Source organism: Vulpes vulpes, chromosome 16, assembly GCF_048418805.1.
Source record: "Vulpes vulpes isolate BD-2025 chromosome 16, VulVul3, whole genome shotgun sequence".
In the NCBI taxonomy this organism is placed as follows: domain Eukaryota; kingdom Metazoa; phylum Chordata; class Mammalia; order Carnivora; family Canidae; genus Vulpes; species Vulpes vulpes.
In genome coordinates this window covers 40,313,238-40,338,476 of record NC_132795.1, presented here as the reverse complement: position 1 = coordinate 40,338,476, position 25,239 = coordinate 40,313,238, and the positions used below count along the sequence as shown (strand labels likewise).

The 25,239-nt window shown below is 42.8% G+C and overlaps 1 protein-coding gene across 1 annotated transcript in view; it reads right to left on the bottom strand.

The window, feature by feature from the left end:
• Positions 1 to 22,419, bottom strand: part of IRAK3 (interleukin 1 receptor associated kinase 3) — a 46,485-nt gene extending 24,066 nt beyond the window's left edge. Inside the window, exons 1-5 of the mRNA XM_072742849.1 lie at positions 22,168 to 22,419; positions 7,946 to 8,128; positions 5,214 to 5,278; positions 4,533 to 4,587; positions 3,124 to 3,275 (exon numbers count right to left, since the gene is read on the bottom strand). Of these exons, the coding sequence (XP_072598950.1) occupies positions 3,124 to 3,275; positions 4,533 to 4,587; positions 5,214 to 5,278; positions 7,946 to 8,128; positions 22,168 to 22,306 (594 nt within the window). The 5' untranslated portion in view covers positions 22,307 to 22,419. The remainder of the gene's footprint in view (positions 1 to 3,123; positions 3,276 to 4,532; positions 4,588 to 5,213; positions 5,279 to 7,945; positions 8,129 to 22,167) is intronic.
• Positions 22,420 to 25,239: the final 2,820 nt, after the last annotated feature.

Sequence of the window (25,239 nt, the reverse complement as noted above, 5' to 3'; positions counted from 1 at the left end):
TACTCTTAATGCTCAAGGTTTGGTCTGTGAATGAGGAATCATTTCACTGGGAGCTGGCGAGGAATGCTGAATCTCAGGTCCCTACTAGGTGTGCTGAATCAGAATCAACACTGTAGGAGCTCCAGGTGATCTGTACGCACCTAACTCACGCATCTTGTACATTCCCCCACTTCAGTCCCTTGAAGAAAGGTTACTGGAGTTAATGACCCAATATTACAAAACCACATTTCTTTAAAAAACAAATGCTCTGTGGCTAAGTCTTCATTAAATTATCCCATCTTTCCTGATGAGTGTGTGTGTGTGCACACATGCGTGCACTCAGGACTTTGTACGGTCTCTAAGTCTTTGGTAACTTTGTCAGCTCTTGTCTTTTTACTCCTAGAGATTAGCAACTAAATTCAACAAAAGGACGTACATGCGTCATTCAGTTCACCTAATGAACACTTATTGAGCAACTTCCATGGGCCAGGCTCTGTAAGAAGGCTCTGGGATACAAAGACAAATAAGACTATTCAAAGAAAACCATCTAGTCCATTGGGAGAGGTGGATGAAGAAATCAGTATTAGGAGATAATGCTATAATGCTGTGGCTGCACATTGGAGGGTCACCAAAACCATACCGGAAGGCAATCAAGCAAATGATCATTGTGGGACAGGAATTCTGGGACAGGAAACAAAGGAGATCTAAAGGCAATGACATTCCATTCTGAAACCCGACCCCTGGAAGGAAAAAAACTGAAAACCAAAAATCTCCCCAAAGGGAGTGTGAGTTGGTGGCAGCCATGGAGAGAAGAGGAAAGTAGAAGGCTGGAGCCTTTGGGGAGGGAGCCCTGGGGTTCAACCCTGAAAGAACATACATATGGGGCTGGGACACATGGCCCTAGGAAAGGCTTCAGTTAGACCACCTCCAGAGTAACCACCTTCTTTTTGTTGAATGGTTTTACCAGTAAAAAGTTTCATTTCTTTTTTCTTCTTAATTTTTTTTAAAGTAGGCTTCATGCCCAACACAGGGGCCTGAACTCATGATCCCAAGATCATGACCTGAGCTGAAATCAAGAGTTGGATGCTCGACCAACTGAACCACCAAGGTGCCCAACGGTCTCATCTCTTGTGTCCTCAGGAATCTTGAAGCACCCATATAGAATCAGTGGGGTAAAATGCAATTTAGGGAACTGGAATAATCAGATTAATAATTAAAGAAAAAGGGCAAAGAAAGAAAGAAAGAAAGAAAGAAAGAAAGAAAGAAAGAAAAAGGGCAGCCCCGGTGGCACAGCAGTTTAGTGCCGCCTGCAGCCCAGGGTGTGATCCTGGGGTCCCGGGATCGAGTACCACATCCGGTTCCCTGCATGGAGCCTGATTCTCCCTCTGCCTGTGTCTCTGCCTCTCTCTCTCTGCGTCTCTCCTGAATAAATAAATAAAATATTAAAAAAAAATAAAATAAAATAAAATAAAATAAAATAAAATAAAATAAAATAAAATAAAATAATTAAAGAAAAAAAGAGGGGCCCTGTAATCAAAGCCACAGAGAAGGGATGGCTTAGCTCCATCCTCTTCCCTACCTCCCCAGTCCTATCTAACTGACAGTGAGATTTGGTCCATTTCACCTCATTTCTTAGACACACCTTCTCTTGGCCTCTGTCCTGGCTCACAGCAGTGGGTCTCAACACTGGCTGCACTCCTGAACCACTTGGGGAGCTTTTTAGAAATGCAGATGCCTGCCACCACCACCACTACTCTGACCTAACCTGATGCTGATGGGAGCATTTCAGAAAAGGTCCCAAGGTGACTCTAACATTAGGGTTGAGGACATTAGTTTAGGCCCCATCCATGTCTTTATCACACGTCTTGAAAAATCCCTCTTTTCATCTCCAGTCTGGCCCTTGCCATCTCTCCTCCAATGCCTCTGCCAGCTTCCAGCCCATCATCTAACCTGTAATCAAAGTTCTTCTTCAAAAACACAAGGCTCTCTTTCACTCTCCCACTTAGAAACCAGCCACAGGCGTGACCCGTCATTCCAGTATTGTCTGCCACTACCTTCCCACCCACACCCCCACACTCAGCTCTCCTCCACCGAATGATCTGTTACTCTAAAGACCTATGCTATCACACACATACCTGGAGACTGCTGGGCCGGCTATTACTTCCCCCCAGAAAGCACTTCCTGTCCCTCGCTGCCTGCCAAAATTCTACTCATCTTTCAAAATCCAGCTGACAGGTGACTTCCTTTCACCCACTTTTCCATTTGTGTGTTGCAGAAATGTTTATCGGGTAGTCCTTCTGTGCCAGGCACTCTTCTGGGTGCTGGATGTGCCCCTGCTCTGGCTGTCTTGTTTATGCTCCTGTGGCCTCCTTTTACACAAATCTCTGCTCAAGGACTTCTCAGTCTGCAGGTTAATCTTTTCTTTACTTGATTGTTTGCTCCCTAAGACTGAGCTCCCTGAGGACAGAATTCCGCCCTATACATCCTTGCTCAGCACCCAGCCCAGAGAGAGTTTAATAAATGTTTACTGACTGTTGACTAACAATGCAGAACATGAAGGGCAGCTCTTTTGGGTGTTATGTGTGCAACCCGGTCTCCTCCTGACTCCTGAGTTTGACTCCTCAATACCTTTCTGCTTTATTGGCTGCAGCCACTCAGCTTTCTCAGAAATTCCTACTCTGCTCATTTCCTTGCTCTTCCTACTTGATGCCTCCTCTTTCTAGCCCCCCTGAACTGTGATAAATGACAATTTATAAAGTAGCACTTAATATCAGCCTGTGGCTTAGCCGGTGAAGCTGCATGGGGCTGACCTGGGGCTGACCCTGCCCATCCTAAAAAGAGCAAGAAAACTGGAGCAGACTAGCACAAGCAAAGTGCCAAAGGTCCTACAAGGCTTTTCAGAAAAAGTCCTCCTCCTTCGACACATCTGGGGATGGGAAGAATTTCACTTCCACATTCCTGCAAGACAGGCATTCATTTCACAGTCTTTTCTCCCGTCACCTGAGCTCATATATCTTATTTCCATTATGAAACTTTATTTTCAAATATACCTCCTTTCAATGTTGATGAAAAATGACACATTCTAGTATGAAATATGAGCAAATAAATGGAATTGATATCCTGTGATAGTAATTCTTTCCATACCTGTTTAAATAATTTAATAGCATATGTTCGGTTTTGGATCTCCGCTCTGTATACCTCAAAAATCTCCCCTTCTCCAATTAGGAAGTCTTTGTGGAAATTTTTGGTTCCATCTCTGATGTTCTGAAAGCTGATGGAGGATTTAAACAATATTCCTTAGGAAGGAAAGTGGGGAGAAGATAAGTTACTCTTTCTCTTTTTAAGAATCAATGACACCATTATAAAGAACCAGGGCTTCCATATTAGAAATACATCAGAGCTCAGCAGAAAGCCAGCCGTGCAAGACCCAGGAACCAAAACCAAAAGCCCACCATATGCTCTCTGCACTTTTACTTGGGTCTGGCATCCACCATTCCACAGAGCAAATGGCTTTTTAGATTTCTGAACAATAGCCGTGTGGTTCTATCATCCTTCCAAAAGAATGTAGTTAGGGAAACTTTTCCAAGATTCTATTTCTTCATCATTAGATCAATAGGTTGCTTTTAACTCAGCAGGAACCTAAAACCATTAAAAACAAAAAACCTCTAAAACTATAGAAGTGGAAATTTTGTTATGACTAAACAATATTCTCCAAGCATGACTGATAGAAACATTTTTCATGAGCCAAATCCTCTAAATTCTGAACTTACTTCCTCAGAGTAAATTAGGAAGATGCTTCAGCTTTTCAAAAAATCATCTAAAGCAGAGATTGGGAGAAAACATTTAAAAAGGTAATCACATACATATCCAAAGGGAAAAGTGTAGCAAAATCCTTCAGAGCCAAATTTTGGCTGTATTTCCACATTTGGTGTTTAATGTAGATCTTATTGTTAAATCTTAAAGGACCAAAAGCTTACCCAACTTTTCTAATTCTCTTTTTGAACCAAAAAACATGCAGATCTAGTGGTAAAGCTGAGGCAAAGCAGCCTTAACTAGCCATTAAAGTTTATCAGAATGATTCCCAGGTAGAACTAAATTATTCTCCCTGCTAATAAAGTAATAAAGCTGATATGGAAAATAATAGGATTTTCATAGTGACCTTCAGCATTGCTCTACAGACACCTCTAAAGATCTCCGCAAGGGCTATGAAAATTTCTAAAACTATATAAAACCCAATGTAATTTTTAAATGTTTTCTTATGACACATAAAAATGCAAATTTCACTAATGGAAAATATGAAACCCCTTGGGGAAAAGACCACTATGTTCCATTGGCCAATGGGATTTTTTAATATAACCATAATATATCATCCATCAGAGCTCTGTGTCAGTCAAAACTGCCGGTATTTCAATATCCATGAAAATTTGACCCTAAACCTGCATATTTTTTAAACCTGCATATTAATGAACAGCTAATAGGTTTATTGGATATTCCTCCCTGTAAGTTAACTTAAAGCAAAGCATGATTTAAAGTAAAAAGAAAAAGTTTTTTACCTTTTTCATTATATTTAGGAGTAAGAACATTATCTGTCGTGACATTGGCTGTTTCCTAAGAGAGGAAATACACACTGAAGTAATTCCATTTCATAAGTCTAGAAAGAACAGAACCTTAACAGAAACCCAAAGCTCCCCCTGGACTATACAGTGCAATAGAGTAGAATTTAATTTAGAAGAAAGCTAGTAGAAAGCAAAGTTACTTTATTTAATTCAATAGTATTCATTGTCATATACAGTTAAGTCTTCCATACCACTGCAAAAACTCAATGTCACGGTTATATTCAATTTTAAATGACTTCTACTGCTATAAAAAAATGATCACTGCCAATTTATTTGCTCCAATAAAATCCAACAGTAACATGCAAAATGCCAACTAGAACAGGAAAATTAAAAGCTGAATTAAGACAAATGCATAGCTCACAGCACTCTTAATAGTTCTAAGCCTCATCTATGACAGATCACTGCGAGGAGAAAGCTCTTCACTCTTTCAAACACTCACAAATCTCTAATTTCCTGAATCCTCAACTAAACAAAGAGTAATGAGAGAACTAAGGTTTCTCTGGTTTTAGAAAAAGTGCCTGCAAATCCAGCATTTTTCTGTCTGACAATTTCATTCCCCATGCTCAATTATATATGCAAAAGAGTTCAAGGTTCATTATCTATGCACATACACTCTACCTTGGGTAATATGTTTGGGAATCCATCTCTCTGATGACTCTGCTCTGAAGGATTCAAGGCTGCTCCTGCAAGAGAAATAGGGGAGTTAGATACAGAAAAATGTTATGTCTTTATTAAGCACGTTTTTTTCTTCCTTAGACTGTGAAAAAAACTACTTTGCTAGGAATGTTAATTTCTAAATCTCAGTTTCATTCTCTCAATGGTTATAAATTTGCGTATGTGAATAGCTTTCTAAGCATCAGGCATTATGCAAACATGCTTAACACACAAATACCTATCTTAAATTACTGTTAGACATCGTTAAAAATATTAAAGTATAAAGCAGAAAATTGAAAGAAAAAAAGCTTTTTGCCCATATGTTTTAAAGTTTTACAGTCATGGGATTATATCTCCATAAGTTAGTTTTTATTTTTTGTATTTTATTTTTTATCCAATTCTGTGCCATTAGGTATTAGAGGTGTGTATGTGTGTACGTGCAAGTGTTGTCAACCATAAACACCTACCACCCCTTCCTGAATGTACACTGTAACTTCTGTCCTATTTGAATCGAAGTAGTCTATGTAGGTTCCTACAAAAGATGAAAATCCTGAAATATTTTGCTGTCACATCTGACATTTTCATTCAGACCACAGAAATTTAATTTCATCTTCTAGTTTTTCTTAGATTGTATTCTGTTTTTAAAATTATTTTGTTTAGAAAACTGGCAACAAAACATTATCAATTAATAACAGACCTCCTTGAACAAACTATAAACCAAATAGACCTAGCAGACATTCTACAGAACATTCTACCCCAAAACAGAACAATATACACATATTTCACAAGTGTACATTGAATAAGCTCCAGGATAGACCATATCTTGTGCAATAAAATGAGCCTCAATAAATTAGGAAAGATTGAAATCATATAAAGCATATTCTCTGATCACAACGGAACTAAAATAGAAATCAGTAACAGAAGGAAATTTGGGAAATTCACCAATACATGAAAATTAAACAACAAATCCAAAAATAACCAGTGGGTCCAAGAAGAAATCACAAGGGAAATTAGAAAATACTTTGAGATGAAGGAAAACAAAAACACAACATACCAAAACTACAGGACTCAGAAAGAGCAGCGCTGAAAGGGAAATTTATAACTGTAAATGTCTACCTCAAAGAAGAAGAAAGATCTTAAATCAATAACCTGAATTTTCACTTTAAGGAACTACAAAAGAAAGAGTAAACCAAAGGAAGCAGAAGGAAGGAAAGAATTAAGATTATGGAAATAAATCAACTAGATAATATAAGAACAAAAGAGAAAACCAATGCAACCAAAGTGGGTTCTTTGGAATAATCACAAAATTGACACTCCCTTAGTTAGACTAGCCAAGAAAGAAAGGAGACTCAAATCACTAAAACCAAAAACAAAAGAGGAGACATAACTACCAACCTTATAGAAATAAAAAGAACTATAAGAGAATATGATGAACATCTGTATGTAAAAAATTAGATAACTGAAATGACATAGACAGATTCCTAGAAAGACACAAACTGCCAAAACTAACTCAAGAAGAAATAATTTGAATGGATGTATTGCAAAGGAAAGAGATTGAATTAATAATCTATGATTTCCCACAAACTAAAGCCCAGGTGAATCCTACCAAACATTTAAGCAAGATTTAACATCAGTTCTTTAGAAATTCTTCCAAAATAGAGAAGAGGAAGTAACAACTCCCAAATTGGTCAATGAGACCAATCATATTATCCTAATACCAGTGCCAGATAAAACAACACACGAAAACTAGAGCCCAATATCTCTTATGAATATAGATGCAAAAATATTCCACAACAATAAGAAAAACAACAAATTCCAACAAAATATTAGCAGACTAATATAAGAAGATTATATGATGTGATCAAGCAGGATTCATTCAGGAATCCAAAACTGGCTTGCTACACGAAAATCAATGTAATATAGCACATTGTTCAAATGAAGAACTAAACCCATGAAACCCAGTAACCTATCATAGAGATCTAAGGGATAGAAGAGAATTTCCTCAATTTGGTTAATGGTATCTGTGAAAAGCCGATAAATAATATCACATATAATTGTGAAAAACTGAATGTTTTGCCCTTTACATCAGGAACAAGAAAAAAAAATGCTCTTGCCACTTCTATTCAACATCATACTAGAGGTTCTAGCCAGAGCAATTAGGCAAGAAGAAGAAAAAACGTCACAGATAAGTATTGTGTAGAACAAAATTTGAAGTACAGGCACTAAAAGTCATTGTCCTTTTGTTGCTCATTGAAAGGGAGATGATACTTCATTGTCATGTAAAATAGATGATTCAAAATGGCTTTCCTAAAAAAAAAAAAAAAAAAAAAAATGGCTTTCCTAAGAAGCCAGCAGAAAGCTATGGATTTCATGTCAAAACTAGAAAATAATTGCTGATCATTGACATTTAAACGCCCCTACCCCTCCACCTGTTCATGCTCTCTCTCTCTCAAATAAATAAATAAAATCTTGAAAAAAAAAAAAAAACTAGAATGTGTTGCTTACTCAGGCAATAAGGAAAGAAAGTGTCCTCAAAAAAGAAAGTAATGAAAGTCTTCAGAAAAAGCCTCAGGTCAGGAATCAATGACACAGCATGGCCAGTCAATGTCTCGAATAAAATACAATATTTACATTTACAAGTTATATTGTGAATAAAATGAACTGAGAGCCACATTGTAAGAATCATAAATGTTTACCGTAGTTCACAATTAAATGGATAGCTCGATGATGCCCCATCTCCTGGAGAATCTGTAAAAGGTCACCGATGGTCTTGTTTTTCTGTGCCCAGGACCAAAGTAATTCTCTTGTTCCACTTTTACCTTGGTCTACATACTTTTCAATGTGACGAACATCCAGCCAGCTGCTTGAGAGTCTCTCCGCTGTGGAAATTGCAACAGGAAGAACCAAAAAATAATTTACTTTTATTGGAATACTTGTTCGGGGGTGTATGTTTTATTTCATATTATTTATCATTTTTATTTTGAACTAATTTTAGCAATATACTAAAATGTTACCTAGTGCTAACATCTTATGTTAAACTGCCCCCAGTGTTAACATCTTATGTTACCTAGTACAATGACCAGGACCAGTGATGACTAAATGGCAGACCTTCTTCTACTTTCACCAGTTTTTCTACAAATGCCCTTTTTTTGGCCTATGATCCTACCCAGTTTTCCACAGTGTGATTGTTGCCACTTTTTAACCTCCAATCTCATGGTCTTCAGTCTTTCCTCATCTTTAAGGACAGTGAAATGCTATTGTGTCCTCCTCACTACATAGTATGAAGAGGTTCAAGTATCACTAATGATACTGATTTTGACTGCTTCGTGATGGTGGCATATGCCACCTTAGTAGGTTCCTCTACTATGAAATTACCTTTCCCTGTAAAATAACTGTGTTGGGGGAGATACTTTGAGACTATGGAAATATCCTGCTTTTCCTTAGATTTTGCCCATAAACATTTGCATCCACCAGTGGATTTTGTCTATCAGAATTATGATCGTGGTCTTTGCTTCGTGGTGATCTTCTATTTCCCCTTTCTCCTTCTACATTCATTAACTGTAATTCTTCTGTAAGAAAGTACTATCCATTCTTCCCCATTTAATTAACTTACTTATATCAGTATGGACTCAGGAGTGTTTATCTTATTCTATAGATTAAAATCCAAAATTATTAATCTCTACTTTGTTGCTACAATTATTCCAGCTCTGTCCATCCAGGTGGGTTTCTGTGCTCTTCTGACAAGCCCTATCAGTTTTGGAACATTTCCTTATTTTCTGACCCTATAAGATGCTATGCTCTGGGCTCATTATGTATTTCCTCCCATCCCAGCCCTGGAATCAATTACTTTTCCCAGGAGTCCTGGTTCATTTTATGAGATAATGTATTTAGAAGAGAAGATGTAGGTGCTACACGCACTCATTACCACAGGGCTCCATTGCTTCCAGGCCTTCCGTGCAGACAGAGCTAGGAAATACATATGCATTAACCCACACACCTATAATTTCTCTGTCTGTATACATATTAAAAACCATGTTTTGGGGGGCATCTGGGTGGCTCAGTGATCGAGCATCTGCCTTCCGCTCAGGGCGTGATCCCGGGGTCCTGGGATCAAGTCCTGCATCAGGCTCCCCACAGGGAGCCTGCTTCTCCCTCTGCCTGTGTCTCTGCCTCTCTCTGTGTGTCTGTCATGAATAATTTAAAAAACAAAACAAAATCAAAACCATGTTTTTATATTGATACCTCTGATTCTAAGTCAACACTACATGGTATATTTTAGCCCTTCCTCATCTGTAACTGTATTCCCAAACAGCAAGAAACTTGGTTCTCATTATCTACACTATCTTTACTGTTTTGTTCAATAACTACTTTCAGAACTGCTAACCTATACCCCTAGGAGAAACACTTTAACCAAATACCGCATTTATGTACACTTCTTTTTGCCCTCAGCCCAAGAGTATTTAGGTTAGAGCCTATTTCCCAAAGTTCCTAGGTTAGTTCTTCTTCTCCTCTCCCTTCAGTGTGACTACTCATTTGCAATAGTTAGGTTCAGTTGTTGCAGTTTTAATGGAATGCTGTTTTAAATTTTTGTTCAATACTCTCTTGCTGCTGAACATTTTTGAGCAATTAGAAGCTACTATCTGGATAGGATCAGGGAAATATTCTACTGGGATAGTAGGATTTAATTGCTCAAAAACAGTGTATATGGCTGAGTGAAATGAGTCAATTGGAGAAGGACAAACATTATATGTTCTCATTCATTTGGGGAATATAAATAATAGTGAAAGGGAATATAAGGGAAGGGAGAAGAAATGTGTGGGAAATATCAGAAAGGGAGACAGAACATAAAGACTCCTAACTCTGGGAAATGAACTAGGGGTGGTGGAAGGGGAGGAGGGCGGGGGGTGGGGGTGAATGGGTGCCGGGCACTGGGGGCGGCGCTTGACAGGATGAGCACTAGGTTTTATTCTGTATGTTGGCAAATTGAACACCAATAAAAAATAAATTTATTATTTAAAAAAAACAGTGTATATGGCTTATTTAAGCCTGGTATAAATACCTTAAGAGCTGTACTTACTGAAAGTATATGAGTTTTTATGACACCCCAAGCTAATGGGATTCCTTAGGTTAAAAAAAAAAAAGATACTGTCTTTCTGCACAACTTCCAGTTTTTAAGGTGTATTTTAAGGCCAGGGAGAGAGAAAGAGACCAAATGACGATCAAAAAGGTGCCTTTCTTGCTCCTAGGACAACACTCCCAGATTAGCCCAGTCATCTTGAACACTAAAATTAGCAATGTGGTTTGGAGTCAGCGATGATGATCGTGGCATCCCCTCATAACTTTATCTGCTGGAAAATCTAAAAAATTCTGGAAGCCAGATACACATCGATAGATAAAATCCAATTATCATCTGAGTGTGGTCATGGGGACCCTCAACATATCACCATAACTGCTTATGGAAAACAGCCTTCTCTTCCTCTGCCACACGTGCATTTGGAAGCTCCTCTCCAGCAGTAACCAAGGTTACCTCTCTCAAGGACTCAATGATATTCTCCAAAGGTCGATGTCCTTTTAAAAGACAAATAGGGGCTCAGATCAGAGAAGTGCAATAGGTCCCCTGTGGAACTATCTGTGGTCAGTCTACTTCAGACTCCAACGTTTTAAAAAATTTTGAAGGGAGCTACTACGCCAGTGATAGTATTTCAATGAAGACATCACAGAGGCAAACATCTTCTGATCTAATCTGGCATCCCTTCTCCCCACGTTTTCAGTCCTTCAAGGGTTTGCTGGGCTATTCAATTTCCTTTAACTTTATGTTTTTGCTGAGAGTATAAGTAAATCCTGATAGTTGATGGAGATCACAATATGAAACCAGAACTCTTTCTGTAAACCAAAAATTGACTTAGTAGCTACCAGTGCCTACCAATATAAAATCTTAAAAAAAAAAAAAAAAAAGATGAGGGCATCACGGAAGGCTTCCTAAAGGAGTGGTTTCTGGAGCCTGAGCCAAGTTTAAAACTTTAAGTATTTCTAAAGAGAGGCCAATTCTCAAGGAATTATTGATACTATACTGGGGAGGGAAAAAAAAAATCACTGAGATTTCAGCTGGAAAACAAGATAAAACAATGAACTCTGGGGACGCCTGGGTGGCTCAGCCCCTGAGTGTCTGCCTTTGGCTCAGGGCAGGATCCTGGGTCCTGGGATGGAGTCCCACATTGGGCTCCCTGCGGGGAGCCTGCTTCTCTCTCTGCCTGTGTCTGTGTCTCTCATGAATAAATAAAATCTTAAAAAAAAAAAAAAAAGAATGAACTCTGAGCCCCATAGGCTATATTGTCTTCAAAAGAGAAGTCACCAGTCAAGACAGAGGGCCCTTGTGACTCCCTGGACATACGCATGAATATATGGGTTTAGCGGTAGCTCTCTCATTTGACCTATGGTGCAACTCGAGGCAAGCCACTGAGCAGTTTCAAAATTCTCATTAATAAATGTCCTTTGAGGGACGCCTGGGTGGCTCAGAGGTTGGATGCCTTTGGCTCAGGGCAGGATTCTGGGATCCAGGATCCAGGATCAAGTCCCACATCAGGTTCCTTGCAGGGAGCCTGCTTCTCCCTCTGCCCGTGTCTCTGCCTCTCTCTGTGTGTCTCTCATGAACAAATAAATAAAAATCTTAAAAAAGGGGCAGCCTGGGTGGCGCAGCGGTTTAGTGCCGCCTTCGGTCCAGGGCCTGATCCTGGAGTCCCAGGATCGAGTCCCGTGTCAGGCTCCCTGCATGGAGACTGCTTTTCCTTCTGCCTGTGTCTCTGCCTCTCTCTCTGTGTCTCTCATGAATGAATAGATAAAATCTTTTCTAAAAAAATCTTAAAAAAAAAAAAAAAGCTTGCAAATCAACCAATCAATCAAACAGCTCTCTCTCAGGAGCACCTGGATAGCTTGGTCAGAAGAGCGGGCCACTCTTGATCTCAGGGTCATGAGATCAAGCCCCACATTGGGTGTAGAGAGTACTAAAAAAATAAATAAATAAACTTAAAAAGAAATCAGTTCCCTCTCCACTTTGAATCTTTGAGATAAGACATGACATGATTCTGGGATAATGTGAAGAGAGAGGATACTCTTGTGGGCTACCACAGTCACAGAGGAGCATGAGGGTGTGACGCTGCCACCATGCAGACCCCAAGACCTGGCCTCCAATGCCCACCTGCTTGTATACTTTGTCTTACATCTTTTCCTAAGCTCTTCTTTCCGGCTTTTCCCTTACTCAGACAAGGGAAGCCCCAAAACCAACCCCAGGTGATGGCTTCTGCCCTGACAAGACCTCCTGCTGCCCCAGACCACACAGACCACTTGAGCTAAACCTGACTTGGGCCCGAGCAGATGGACCATGGAGTGACATCTGGACTGACCTACAATTACTTTTACCTAATTGTAATACTAAAATCTCTGCCCAAGGAGGAGCCTCAGCCTCATTCACATAGCACACAAGGCACACACAGGCATGTGGCCATAGGCCATAGGCCCTCTCCCTAGGATGGCAAGGTTTCCCTATCTAAATATTCGTCCTAACCCTAAACAAAAGGAACTTATTCACTCTTTCTCTGGGAGTCATTCCCCATGATCTCCTTATTTGCTGCAAATATAAGTTTTCTTTGTGGGACAACTGAACCTGGTGGTGTTTCTGACTCATCAAGGCAGGAACTCATTGGTTCAGTTACATTGTCAGCTCACTCTACAGTGGGGGTGGATTGGGACAAGGATTAAGGGCTGAGAGAAAAGTCTGTCAGATGGGGAAGTGCTCCAGAAATGAAGGAAAGGACTGACAGGGCAAAGAGGAGGCCAGCATGCTTGAAACAGAGGATTCATGTTAAAGAAAAGGAGAACAGGCCCCATGGAGTCTCTGTGTTACCTCCATAGGAATGTACTTGGCACCTGCTAGATGTTCACTACATATCTGCTGAGTGACAGACAGGCCCTGAGCCTTAGCATACAAATTTAAACTCTCTTCTGAAAGTAAATTTAAACTCTCTTCTGAAAGCAATGAGGCCAATGGAAGATCTCTGAGAAGGGGATGCAAACACGGAAGCTTTAGTTTTTGGAGGATCCACCTGGTGGCGATGACAGCAGGAGAGTCCCACAAACAATATTTGTACCTGAAAAGGTAAAAAACGCTTTAGGGCTCACAATTCTCACAGCAGAGAAGCAATGGTTTATAACTGCAAGGGAGATCTGGAATTAATTTGTCAAGTCAGACTTCCCACCTAATTCTTTTCCCCATTTTCCTTTTCCTTTTTTAAATTTCTGAATTTCCCTCTTAAAAGTGCAACAGACCATGATTCTGTGCTCTTTCATCCTGTGACTTGAGACACCACAGATGCAAAAAGAGCTGAGGTTTTAGTTTCCTAACACTGATCAGGGTCAAGGGGTTCTGAGTTTGCACCAGGCCTACGTAAAGCAAAGGCATTTTGCTAATAGTAATAGTTCACAGAGTAAGACTGACCGGGGCTCCGTTGAAATGGATACTGCGTGCATGGGCTGCTTCCAGGATGAGAAGCCAAATAGGTTTTCTCTTTCTCTAACTGGTGATTCACGGTGTAACCTTAACAGCTTTCCTTCAGTGATGATGCATTTGGCATAGAAACACCACTAAAGAGTATTATTAGCATCCATAAAGTGTGTAATACATTTGCAACAGATTCTAGAAAACAAGAGCTTCATTGTGATGGGACGGGAATGCAGACTCTTGACGTGTGAGTCATATCCTTCAATATTCAGAGTTTTCTCTACCCCTTCCCTTCTTTTCTTCCGGAACATAGAACTTTGTTTATTCGTAGTACTAAACAAAGAGTAAATTTCTCAGTGACTGTGTTGCTAAGCTTGACCAATCCCCATAAAAAGATAAAGAAAAATATGCCATAGGTAAGCATTGTTTAAAACATTGTTTTTTAGAAGGCAAATCTTTTGTTTGAAAGGCATCTTGGCATTAAGTAAAAGAAGCCAAAACGTCCAGCTGGCAAGTTCAGAGATTTGTCTATCTGAAGATACTGATTGCTTAATAATCATTTGACCGTTCAAAGTTCCTTTTCGGCTTTGTTTTGAGAGCCCAGAACTATCTAGGTAATGCTAACCACTGGGGAATTCAACTGTGGAGATCACTCTTCATATGCAAATATGTCTCTGAAGGGGTTTTTTAGAATATCATAACACACCCCAGTTTGGAATCTTTGTATTTGCATATAACCACATGCCAAAACCCTTAGTAAATGTGTTCTTGCACGGTTTGTTTTGAGATAATATGATGGGAAAAGGAAAAGATGCCTCCCTCCTTTCTTCCTACACAGGATGCAATCAGGCCTTCTTATAAAAGAACATTTAACTGAAGATCTGTTTCATTCCCAGGGAAGTCAAATAAAAAGCCAAACGTGTAAGTTGTTGGCTCAACTCCTCTTACCAGACGATTGCATTAACACCCACCAGCTAATAAATTTTACCAAGAAGTAGTTCTTGTCTACATTTCAGCTTATGTTTACTTTTGCCTATACGGGAGCAGCACTCCTACTCCGTGGCAAGGCAGGGCATGATTTTTTGGGGCACATCCTTCCATGTGCCCTGCTCCCACAATCCCAGACTCTGGTAAGGACATAACATTAACTACCTCTGGGAGAAAACTTAAGAACAGTTCATCCTCAACACCAGCATTTCAGTCTGAAGCTCAGAAGCTGGGTGATTCCATATCCAGGTAATGATTGATGTGGGACACAAAAGGCAGAAGAAAAATTATTAAATTCCCTTACTGCCTACAGCTCATTGATAAATCCTTGAAACAGAGTGACTTTCCTCTAGGGACTCTACTGCCTCGATGTTAATACTTTGCTAAGGACAAAGGCAATCTTAGCCCGACCCCAGGATGCTGTAAGTCTACTTTAACATAAAAAAATTCCTTCAGAAATTTCCTCCATCTCTGAACCCCCCAAGATGCATGTTGGCAATCACTCCTCCCCACCAAGCATATGATCATCAATACACATCTGAAGGTTCTCATGACTAAGGTTTTATTAGATGATAATAAATGACATTTTCCAAACAATAGCTAGCCCCCCTCAAGGTCCTGGAGACCTTGCTTCCAAATTCCTTAGAGACTTATACTATCCCTAACCCCATCCCAACTTGAAAGTATATAATGGGCTGCTCGCTCCTCATCACCCCGGTGCAGCTCTTTCTGCCCAAGGGTCCTGTCCTCCCCCCACCCTCCCCCACCCCCCGCCACCGTGCTTTCATAAAAACCATCTTTTTGCACCAAAGATGTCTCACGAATTCTGTCTTGGCTGTTGGCTCAAACCCTAAGTTCTTTTCCTACATCCAATGATCAGTACTATCTCCCCATACTTTCTTCCTTTGTCAAACTTCAATAGGCCTATACAAATTGGCAAAATTAAATTGGGAAATCCCCAGAAGCAGGAACCATCACTTGAATCCAGTACATCGCTTTGTTTAATATCCTGCCTCAAAAGTTTTTGGATGTTTAACGGACCCCTGTTCATTATTCATTCAATCACAGATATTTACTGAACGTCTGCTCTGTACTAGGTGCAATTTTAGATGCTAAAGGAGTAAGCAGGAAACAAGGCAAACAAAACATCTCCTGCCCCCTTGAAGCTTATTTCTAGATGGGCAAAACACAAATAAACAACGATATTTAAAGTGTTGTAAGGGATAATCAGTGACTTGGAGAAAAATAAAGCAGGAAAGGGGCATAAGGAGCACGGCGGTGTCAATTTTATTTTATTTTATTTTATTTTTTGGCAGCGTCAATTTTAAAAGAGTGGTCAGAGTAGATAATAGTTAAAAACACAAAGGAAGTGAAGAAGTAAGCCCTCAGGGTTACCTGCAGGAAAAATGTTCCTTGTGTGTCCAAGGAGGCCAATGCAGCTGGAGTGGAACAAACAAGAAGGAAGTGAGAAAAGCCAGGTAGAACTTTGGGAGGCCACTGAGGGGTTCTGAATGGGGCAATGATACTAGCATCCTTTGCATGTATACTTTAACTCACTGGCCGCTATGCTCAAAAGTGACTTGACAGGGCAAGAGCAGTAGCAGGGAGACCAGTTAGGAGGCTGCTGAAATTATCCAGTGGGATCTGCTGGTGGTTTGGACCAGGATGACTGTGGTAGTGGTGCTAAGAAGCGGTCAGATTATTAGATAGAGCCTGAAGGCAGAGTCAACAATATATACTGAGAGACAGGATGTGGTTTGTGAGAGAAAGCAAGAAGTCACAGAAGACTACTATTTTCAGCCTGAATGAATGAAGGATGATGGGGTTGCCACCAGTCAAGATGGGGAAAAACTCTGGTGGAGGGAAGCATTTCTGGGCTGTTACGTCGGAGACATCCATTAAGCAGACAAACAGAAATGGTGCTGATGTTGGGGAGAGAGAGAGAGAGACCCAGGCTAGAAAGGTGCAATTATTAACAGATAGATGGAACTGACAAGATAGTGGGAATAAGAGATAAACAGAAGAGAAGAGGTTTTGCGGACTAATCCCAGGGGTACTCGAGGAGGTCAGAGAGATAAAGACAAACCTGCAAGAAGGGAAGAAAATAAAGAGTGTAAGTTCTAGAAGTAAAGAAAGTGCTTCAAGGAGGAAGGAGTGATCAACCGTATCAAGTAAGAGGAAACTAAAGGGGTGTCTGGGTGGCTCAGTTGGTTAAACATCTGCCTTTGGCTCAGATCATAGTCTCAGGATCCTGGAACTGAGTCCCACATCGGGCTCCCTACTCAGCAGCAAGTTGGCTTCTTCCTCTGTGATCTCTCTCTCACTCTCTCAAATAAATAGGAAAATATATATATATATTTATTTTAAATATATATATTTACTTTAAATATATAAATATATTTAATATAATACATTTAATATATATTTAATATAATATATAAATATATTTAATATTTAATATATACTTTATATAAGTAAATATATTTACTTTAAATATATATTTACTTTAAATATATATAAATTTTAAATATATTTACTTTATTTTTTTTAAAGATTTTATTTATTTATTCATGATAGACACAGAGAGAGAGAGAAAGGAAGAGACACAGGCAGAGGGAGAAGCAGGCTCCATGCAGGGAGCCCAATGTGGGATTCAATTCCAGGACTCCAGCATCACGCCCTGGGCCAAAGGCAGGCGCTAAACCGCTGAGCCACCCAGGGATCCCTATATTTACTTTATATATTTATTTTAAATATATATATTTATTTTAAATATATATATTTTATATATATATATACACACACACACACACACATATCATAGAGGAAATTGAGAACTGATGATTGGATTTAGCCACCTTGACCGTGGATGAGAGATATTTTAATGGAGTAGTGGGGACTGAGAAAGAGCCTGATTGGAGCAGGTTCAAGGGAGAATGGAGTGATTGTAATATAAATAGCTCCTTTACAGAACTTTATCCTAAGGGGAACAGAGAAATGGGGGGGTGGTAACTTAGATCTAGAGAGAGAACACTGTAAGATGGAGGAAAGTCCATGGTCCTCAAAAGAACAAGAGGCTCTGCTCCACTTTCAGGGAGGGGGAAGCATCACTCTCCATTCCTTAAGTGTGAGCTGCACATAGTGACTTTCTTCCAAAGAGTATGCAGAGAGGGGAGAAGAAAGAAAGAGTATGGGTGTAGAAAACTGACAGACACTACCTCAGCTCTGGTTAACATCAACAGCACTAAGTCAGGTAAATAGGGTGTGCCCTAATATGATGTCATGAGAATGGCACTTTACCTCCGCTGCTGGCCTCTCAAAAATCCATAACCTCACTCTAATCGAGAGTAAAACACCAGCCAAATCTCAGTCAAGAGACATTCTACAAAATGGTAGACCAGTACTGACCAGTACTCCTCAAAACTGTCAAGGTCATCAAAAACGAGAACTGTCTGAGAAACTGTAACAGCAAAAAGGGTCCCTAAGAATACAGGATGACTCAGTGTAATCCCCGGATGGGATCCTGGGAGAGAGAAGGGGGGCTTAGGACAAAATGATGGAAATCTTAATAACATATGGACTTTAATAATCATAATAATATATCGATATATTGATATTGTAACAATAATATATCGATATACCGATATTGTAACAAATATACCACACTCATGTAAGACGTGAATAACAGGGAAACTGAGTGCAGAGTGTATGTGAAAGGTATAAGAAATGGGAATTTTTTGTACAAGCTTCTCAAGCTTTCTGTAAATTTAAAACTGTTCTAAACAATAGCCTATTTAAACTTTTTTTTTAAAAAAAAGACCATAGGCTCTGGAGTCTGACCATCTGATGAGAATCCTAGTCTGCGCTTCACTAGACTATGACTACAGGTAAGTTACTTAAATTCTCTGAGACTCAGTTTCCCTTCCTATAAAGTGGGACTAGAAAAAGTACCTACCTCACAGAATTTTTGTGATAAATGGCATAATCCACGTGAAGTGCTTAGCACAGTGTCTGGCAAATAGTAAGCACTCGAGAGGTGGCAGCTATTATTATCATTACTATTATTCTGATCCTTTATTGAATATGCAAATATACAGTGAATGTGATTTTATAGTTAGTTTGCTTTAAAGTGATTAATGATAATTTCTATGACAAACTTATCTCATTTTTTTGAGAGGAAGCCCAGATGCAGACTCTGTAGAAGTGTTTCTTTCTCAGCGTATCATGACTGTGAAAGGTGTCACAGTGTGAACTGCTCCAAACTTCAATTATTTTTTTTTAAGATTTTACTTATTTATTCATGAGAGACACCGAGAGAGAGAGAGAGAGAGAGAGAGAGAGAGAGAAGCAGGCTCCATGCAAGGAGCCTGATGTGGGACTTGATCCCAGGTCTCCAGGATCACGCCCTGGGCCAAAGGCAGGCGCTAAACTGCTGAGCCACCCAGGGATCCCCAAACTTCAATTCAAATACCACCCCACGGTAATGTAATGAGATGACTTGTCACCAGAGGCTCTGTTAACATCGGTAAGGATATCAAGGTCATCAAAAACGAAAACTGTCTGGGAAACTATAACAGCAAAAAGGGTCCCTAAGAATACAGGATGACTCAGTGTAATCCCCGGATGGGATCCTGGGAGAGAGAAGGGGGGCTTAGGACAAAATGATGGAAATCTTAATAACATATGGACTTTAATAATCATAATATCTTCAGTCTGGGCTCCTCCTTTCATTACAGAGCCATCCAATCATCATCAACCAGAGAGTGTATTACCTTGTGATTATATTACTCTTAACAACAATACGTGATAAAAGTGATTTGAAGAATTTAGACATAGAATATGTATAAAGATTTTTTTAAAATTAAGTGGAGAAGTGAGAGTGTGGTAAAATAACTGGTATATTAAGATGCTACTCCCCCTTTCACCTTCTTTTTTTTAATTTTTTAATTTTTTTTAAAATTTTTTTTCCCCTTTCACCTTCTAAAGTCAAGTGTTCCCTCCATGCACCTCTTCCCATCTTTCTCCTTTCACTGTGCCAACAGGGAAACTCAGCGTATTTAAAATGAGAAGTTGCCCTCAACCAGCCTGAACTGAGCCCGGCTTGCCTTCTGGCAGAGCCAGTAATTCATGAAGCAGCTAGGCTGTCCTCGGTCTCCTTTCAGAGCTATGTAGTCTTGCTATGTGCACAGCAAACTACAGCTGGGGAATCAAGGACCAGAAATTTTAGATTCTTCCCCTATGAAAGGATATACAAAAGAACAATGGCCAGACTATATATGAAAATAGAAATGTGACCCACACCATGCATCAATCCATCCAGCATGCCAATCCACTACACACAGTAACTAGTCCGGAAAGTCATATTAGCATCTGTAGCAACTAGTCCAGGAAGCCAAACAAAAATCCCTGTAGCAATCAGTCCCACATAGTTAGGACTTAATTAACAACTGCCAGCTTCCTTAATTTTTGCCCCTGCTTCCCATTTAGGAGCATCTGGAAAAAGCCAACTCTGCACCCTAAACAATTACACGGAATGCCCCCCTACTAGTTGGCCTGTCCATAGTTTCTTTGCCAACTGCCTCCAATAATGGAAGACCTGAAGCCTTCTCTTTTTTCTACTATAAAGCTTTTCCACTCCTCTGCTTGCCTTTGGGGCTCTGTCAAATGCAAGTGACGGTGGCTGACTCACTTGCTTTGAATAAAAAGCCTTTGCTTGTTCTCATTTCGGGGGTCTTAATTTATTTCCACAGCTAGAAAAAAATGGGGCTGCATGTTTGAAACAGCTCATTGAATTGTTCTTTCATTGGCTGAAATGAATGTACTATAGGCTGGGTGATGTAGCAGAAAGAGAAGAATGGTATTTGTGAACTTGAGGAAGTCATGGTCAGGAAGTGTAGAGTGGCTGCGGGTAAGGGCACAGGCCGTGGACCCAACTGCCATGGTTCAAATTCTGGCTCTGCTATTCCTGAGCTGTGTCCATTTGGGCCAGTATGAATTAATGCACACCACAATTCCCTCATCTGTTAAGATAGTGGTGATGATAACAGCACCCACCCCACAGGGTGGCTGTAGAGGACACAACCCCTGTAAAGCATGAGTATCTGGATTTCCATGCTGAGAGAGACAGAGAGAGTCCAGCAATACTGGACTGGACTTGCTGAATAACAGCAGTGACATGGGACGATGACTAACTGTCCCTTTCAGATGGGACATATGTTCTTCCGTTGTCAGTCTTCAAAACGCTTTAACTCATTTATGAAGCTACCTAGACCCATTCACTACCTGTAATTGTACTGAAAACCTTTTTCTCTCGCGAATGTAGTAATTCCAGGAAACCAATGGATGCTAAAACTGCCTATGTTATCCATTTGAAAAAGACCTGGTGTGGGAGGATCTTAACGCTCAAATGCATCCTGCGAATCTCTATGCTTTCTAGAAGTCAGAGAGTCAAGTATTCTTCTCTGACATTTTTACATAAGGGTCACACTTTAAAATTAGAGTTAAAAAATAAAATAAAATAAAATTAGAGTTTATAACACATAAACCATCTTTATATAACTAGAAGCCCGATGCCACATTCCAGAAAGTGTGACCATACCGTTCACCAAAAGTAAAACTTTTTTTCTCATAGGTCTTTTGACAGTCTTGTTTAAAAAAAAGGGGGGGGGGGGAGGGGGGGGCTCTTTCATTAAATTAAGGCTAAGTTGTTTGGACACAATTGTGTTTATTTTCAACTAATATTAAACGTGGCATCATGGAAGATCACATTTAACAAAAAAGTGCCCATACTTAACAAAACAAAGATTTTTTTTCCCCCTGAATTACGTCCAGGGATCACACTCAAGACTTCCGAAAGGCAGCTGCTCAACCTCCCAGTGGCTGCCTGCAATGGTTTTAAAGCCAACTTTCTAGATTCAAATAAAAAGACATGCATGCATCGAGCCATCGAGCATCAACCTCCCCGCCAGAAACTGTGTCACTAAGCCAGAGATATTTAATTAAGAAACCCGGGAGCTGCATTATTATAAATAAAATAGTGCTTTACGCTAGCCTGGCACCTGAACTGTGATGACGATGGGCACCTGGAGGTGCCCTGCCGGCCCCAAAGCCTGACCGCAGAGACGCGCTGCGCTGCAGCAGGAGCTCTGACCCGGGCCAGTGGGGCCCTGAGGAGGCTTCGAGCGTCCGAACCGCGCGAGGCACAGGGTCGGGGAGCCCAGGTGGCTTCCCCGCAGCGCGGCCCAGGGTCTCCGCGACGGAACCGGGAGCCCCGCCTCGGGGCGCAGGGGGCGGCTGCGGGCTCGCCTCGCCGGGCGCGGCGGGGCGGGACTGCGCATGCGCGCCGCGGCCCCCGCCCCAGCCCCCGCCCCGCCCCCGCCCGGGGTCCCCGCGCCCCCGCGCCCCCGCGCCCCGTGTCCCCGCCGCCGCCGCACTCACCGAGGCCGCGCCAGCCCAGCGCGCCGTCGCAGCTGTCGAGCACCGCGCACAGCTCGCCCAGCAGCGCGGGCGGCAGGTCGAACAGGAGCGTGTGCGCCGACAGCGCGCCGCGGGCCCCGCCGCCCGCCGCCCAGGCCATGGCTCGGCCGCGGGGACGCGGAGCTCCGGCCTCTCGGCGCCCCAGCAGCGCTTACACAACCGCGGAAATCCTGCCCCCCGACGGCGCCCGGGCTGCACGGCTCGCCGAGCCCCACGAGGGGCGGGCCCGCATGACGCACTGCGCCGCCCGGCGAGGTGCCCGGGCCTCGGCCTGCAGCGCCCCGGCTCCCCCGGGCCTCGGTCTGCGGGACCCCGGCTCCCCCGGGCCTCGGTCTGCAGCGCCCCCGGCTCCCCCGGGCCTCGGTCTGCGGGACCCCGGCTCCCCCGGGCCTCGGTCTGCAGCGCCCCGGCTCCCCCGGGCCTCGGTCTGCGGGACCCCGGCTCCCCCGGGCCTCGGTCTGCAGCGCCCCGGCTCCCCCGGGCCTCGGTCTGCGGGACCCCGGCTCCCCCGGGCCTCGGTCTGCGGGACCCCGGCTCCCCCGGGCCTCGGTCTGCAGCGCCCCGGCTCCCCCGGGCCTCGGTCTGCGGGACCCCGGCTCCCCCGGGCCTCGGTCTGCGGGACCCCGGCTCCCCCGGGCCTCGGTCTGCAGCGCCCCCGGCTCCCCCGGGCCTCGGTCTGCGGGACCCCGGCTCCCCCGGGCCTCGGTCTGCAGCGCCCCGGCTCCCCCGGGCCTCGGTCTGCGGGACCCCGGCTCCCCCGGGCCTCGGTCTGCAGCGCCCCGGCTCCCCCGGGCCTCGGTCTGCGGGACCCCGGCTCCCCCGGGCCTCGGTCTGCGGGACCCCGGCTCCCCCGGGCCTCGGTCTGCAGCGCCCCGGCTCCCCCGGGCCTCGGTCTGCGGGACCCCGGCTCCCCCGGGCCTCGGTCTGCAGCGCCCCGGCTCCCCCGGGCCTCGGTCTGCGGGACCCCGGCTCCCCCGGGCCTCGGTCTGCGGGGGCCCCCGGCTCCCCCGGGCCTCGGTCTGCGGGGGCCCCCGGCTCCCCCGGGCCTCGGTCTGCAGCGCCCCCGGCTCCCCCGGGCCTGGAGCGCGGCTTCAGAGACCTCGCGGAGAGCGGGATCTGCCAGGGTGGGACGGTGGAGGCCAGGATCCCCTCGGCACGACGACAGGCCATCCTGCAAAATGCATCCGGCTCTACCTTTCTTTTTTTTTGTTTTTTTTTTTGCCAGAAAGCAGCGCATCTTTACTGAGGAACACTTGGAAAGCCCAGGAAAACTGGAAGAAGAAAATAATCACTCGGCCGAAGACGACCATACGAAAGGTGTCGGCACCTTTTCGTGCAACTTGTACCGAAGTCGAACAAATGTGCATATATGAAGTGACTCGTTGGGAGACGCAAAAAAAAAAAAAAAAAAAAAAAAAAAAGAAAAGAAAAAGAAAAAACAAAAAACCAGCGACAGGAAAACAAAAGAGAGAACAAAGCAGAAGAAAATTGTGCTCATTTTCTCCATAAGGCTGCCCATTCTCCATATGGTTCCTTGGCTTTACTACATTCTTTTCTTCTGTGGGCTTTCTTTCTTTTCTTTCTTTCTTTCATATTTTATTTATTTATTCCTGAGAGACACAGAGATAGAAAGGTAGACAGTAGGCAGAGGGAGAAGCAGGCCTCATGCAGGGAACCCCATGTGGGCCTGGATCCTGATGCTGCGGATCAGGCCCTGAGCCAGGGGCAGGTGCTCAACTGCTGAGCCACCCAGGCTGCCCCGGGCTTTCTTGGTAAGACGTTGTGTCACTACTTTTAACCTTCTTCAAAGCTTCAAAGTGTTGGACAGAATCGTTTGCTTTCAACATGGAGTTTAAGTACAATTGACGATTGTCTTTACCTATTCTTTGGAGTATGCTGTAAAGCCCACCACGGGCATGATGCAAATGCTACTGACAAAAACAGGAGATGCTTTGAAAGTGGTGAGAAAAGTCCCGACTAGAGGGACAACAGCCATCGACTGGAAAATAGCTACCCAATTTTAAAGCCATCAGATTTGTACCCTTTGGCAATGGTGCCCCCTAGAGACCAATATTTGATGATAGCGATCACTTTGTACTCCTACCCTTGTCTGAATTGCCAAGTCGTTCTCTGCACAAAATATACTTGAAAATTGATAAAGACTACACGATTTGGGCAAAGGTTTCTACATCCCTTTGTTCAAATAGCTAAGCTTTATATCGTCCATCTGAAGACCATTAAGAAGCCCTATACCTCTCAAAGGAACCACCTGAATAAACTGAGCAACAGAGGCAGGATACAAGTGTTTGTTAGCTACGGAGTTGCTGAGGTCCTGATCAGGGGATCCAAACTTAAACTCTCCTAGGCACGAGTCACTGTCACTGAGTGAAGCAGTCAACAAGGCCTGCTTTTCCAGATCTTCTGGTTTACAGAGAAGCAAGAATTTTATGGGAAATCCCAGATGATGTGAAATCTATATGGACTACGTGAAATTTCTGGTATTTTTCAATGTTGGCAGTATCAGACCATGCTCCCTCCCAACTCCTTTTTTTTTTTTTAGATTTTATTTATTCATTCATGAGAGACACACACACACAGAGAGAGAAGCAGAGACACAGGCAGAGGGAGAAGCAGGCTCCATGCAGGGAGCCCAAAGTGGGCCTCGATCCCGGGTCTCCAGGATCACATCCTGGGCTGAAGGTGGCACTAAACCGCTGAGCCACCGGGCTGCCCTCCCTCCCAACTCCTTAAAACTGCCTTTGACTTTTGGATTTTAGGTCATCGTGTTATGTCACTCATGGCTCTTCACTGGTGCTGTCATTCACTGCTCTCCCCCACCTTAATTCTCTCTCGGTTTTAGACTCTACAGCTCCCACTCACTGCAATTATCTCTAGTACTAATCCTATCTTAATCTTTGGAGGTCTGAAATACTTGCTGAGCAAATGATCTTTCCAGAATCCTGTCTGCCCAGTTCTTTGACTCATTCTCTCCTCTAATAATCATATCTTCCACTCCATTTCAGCCAGTCACTC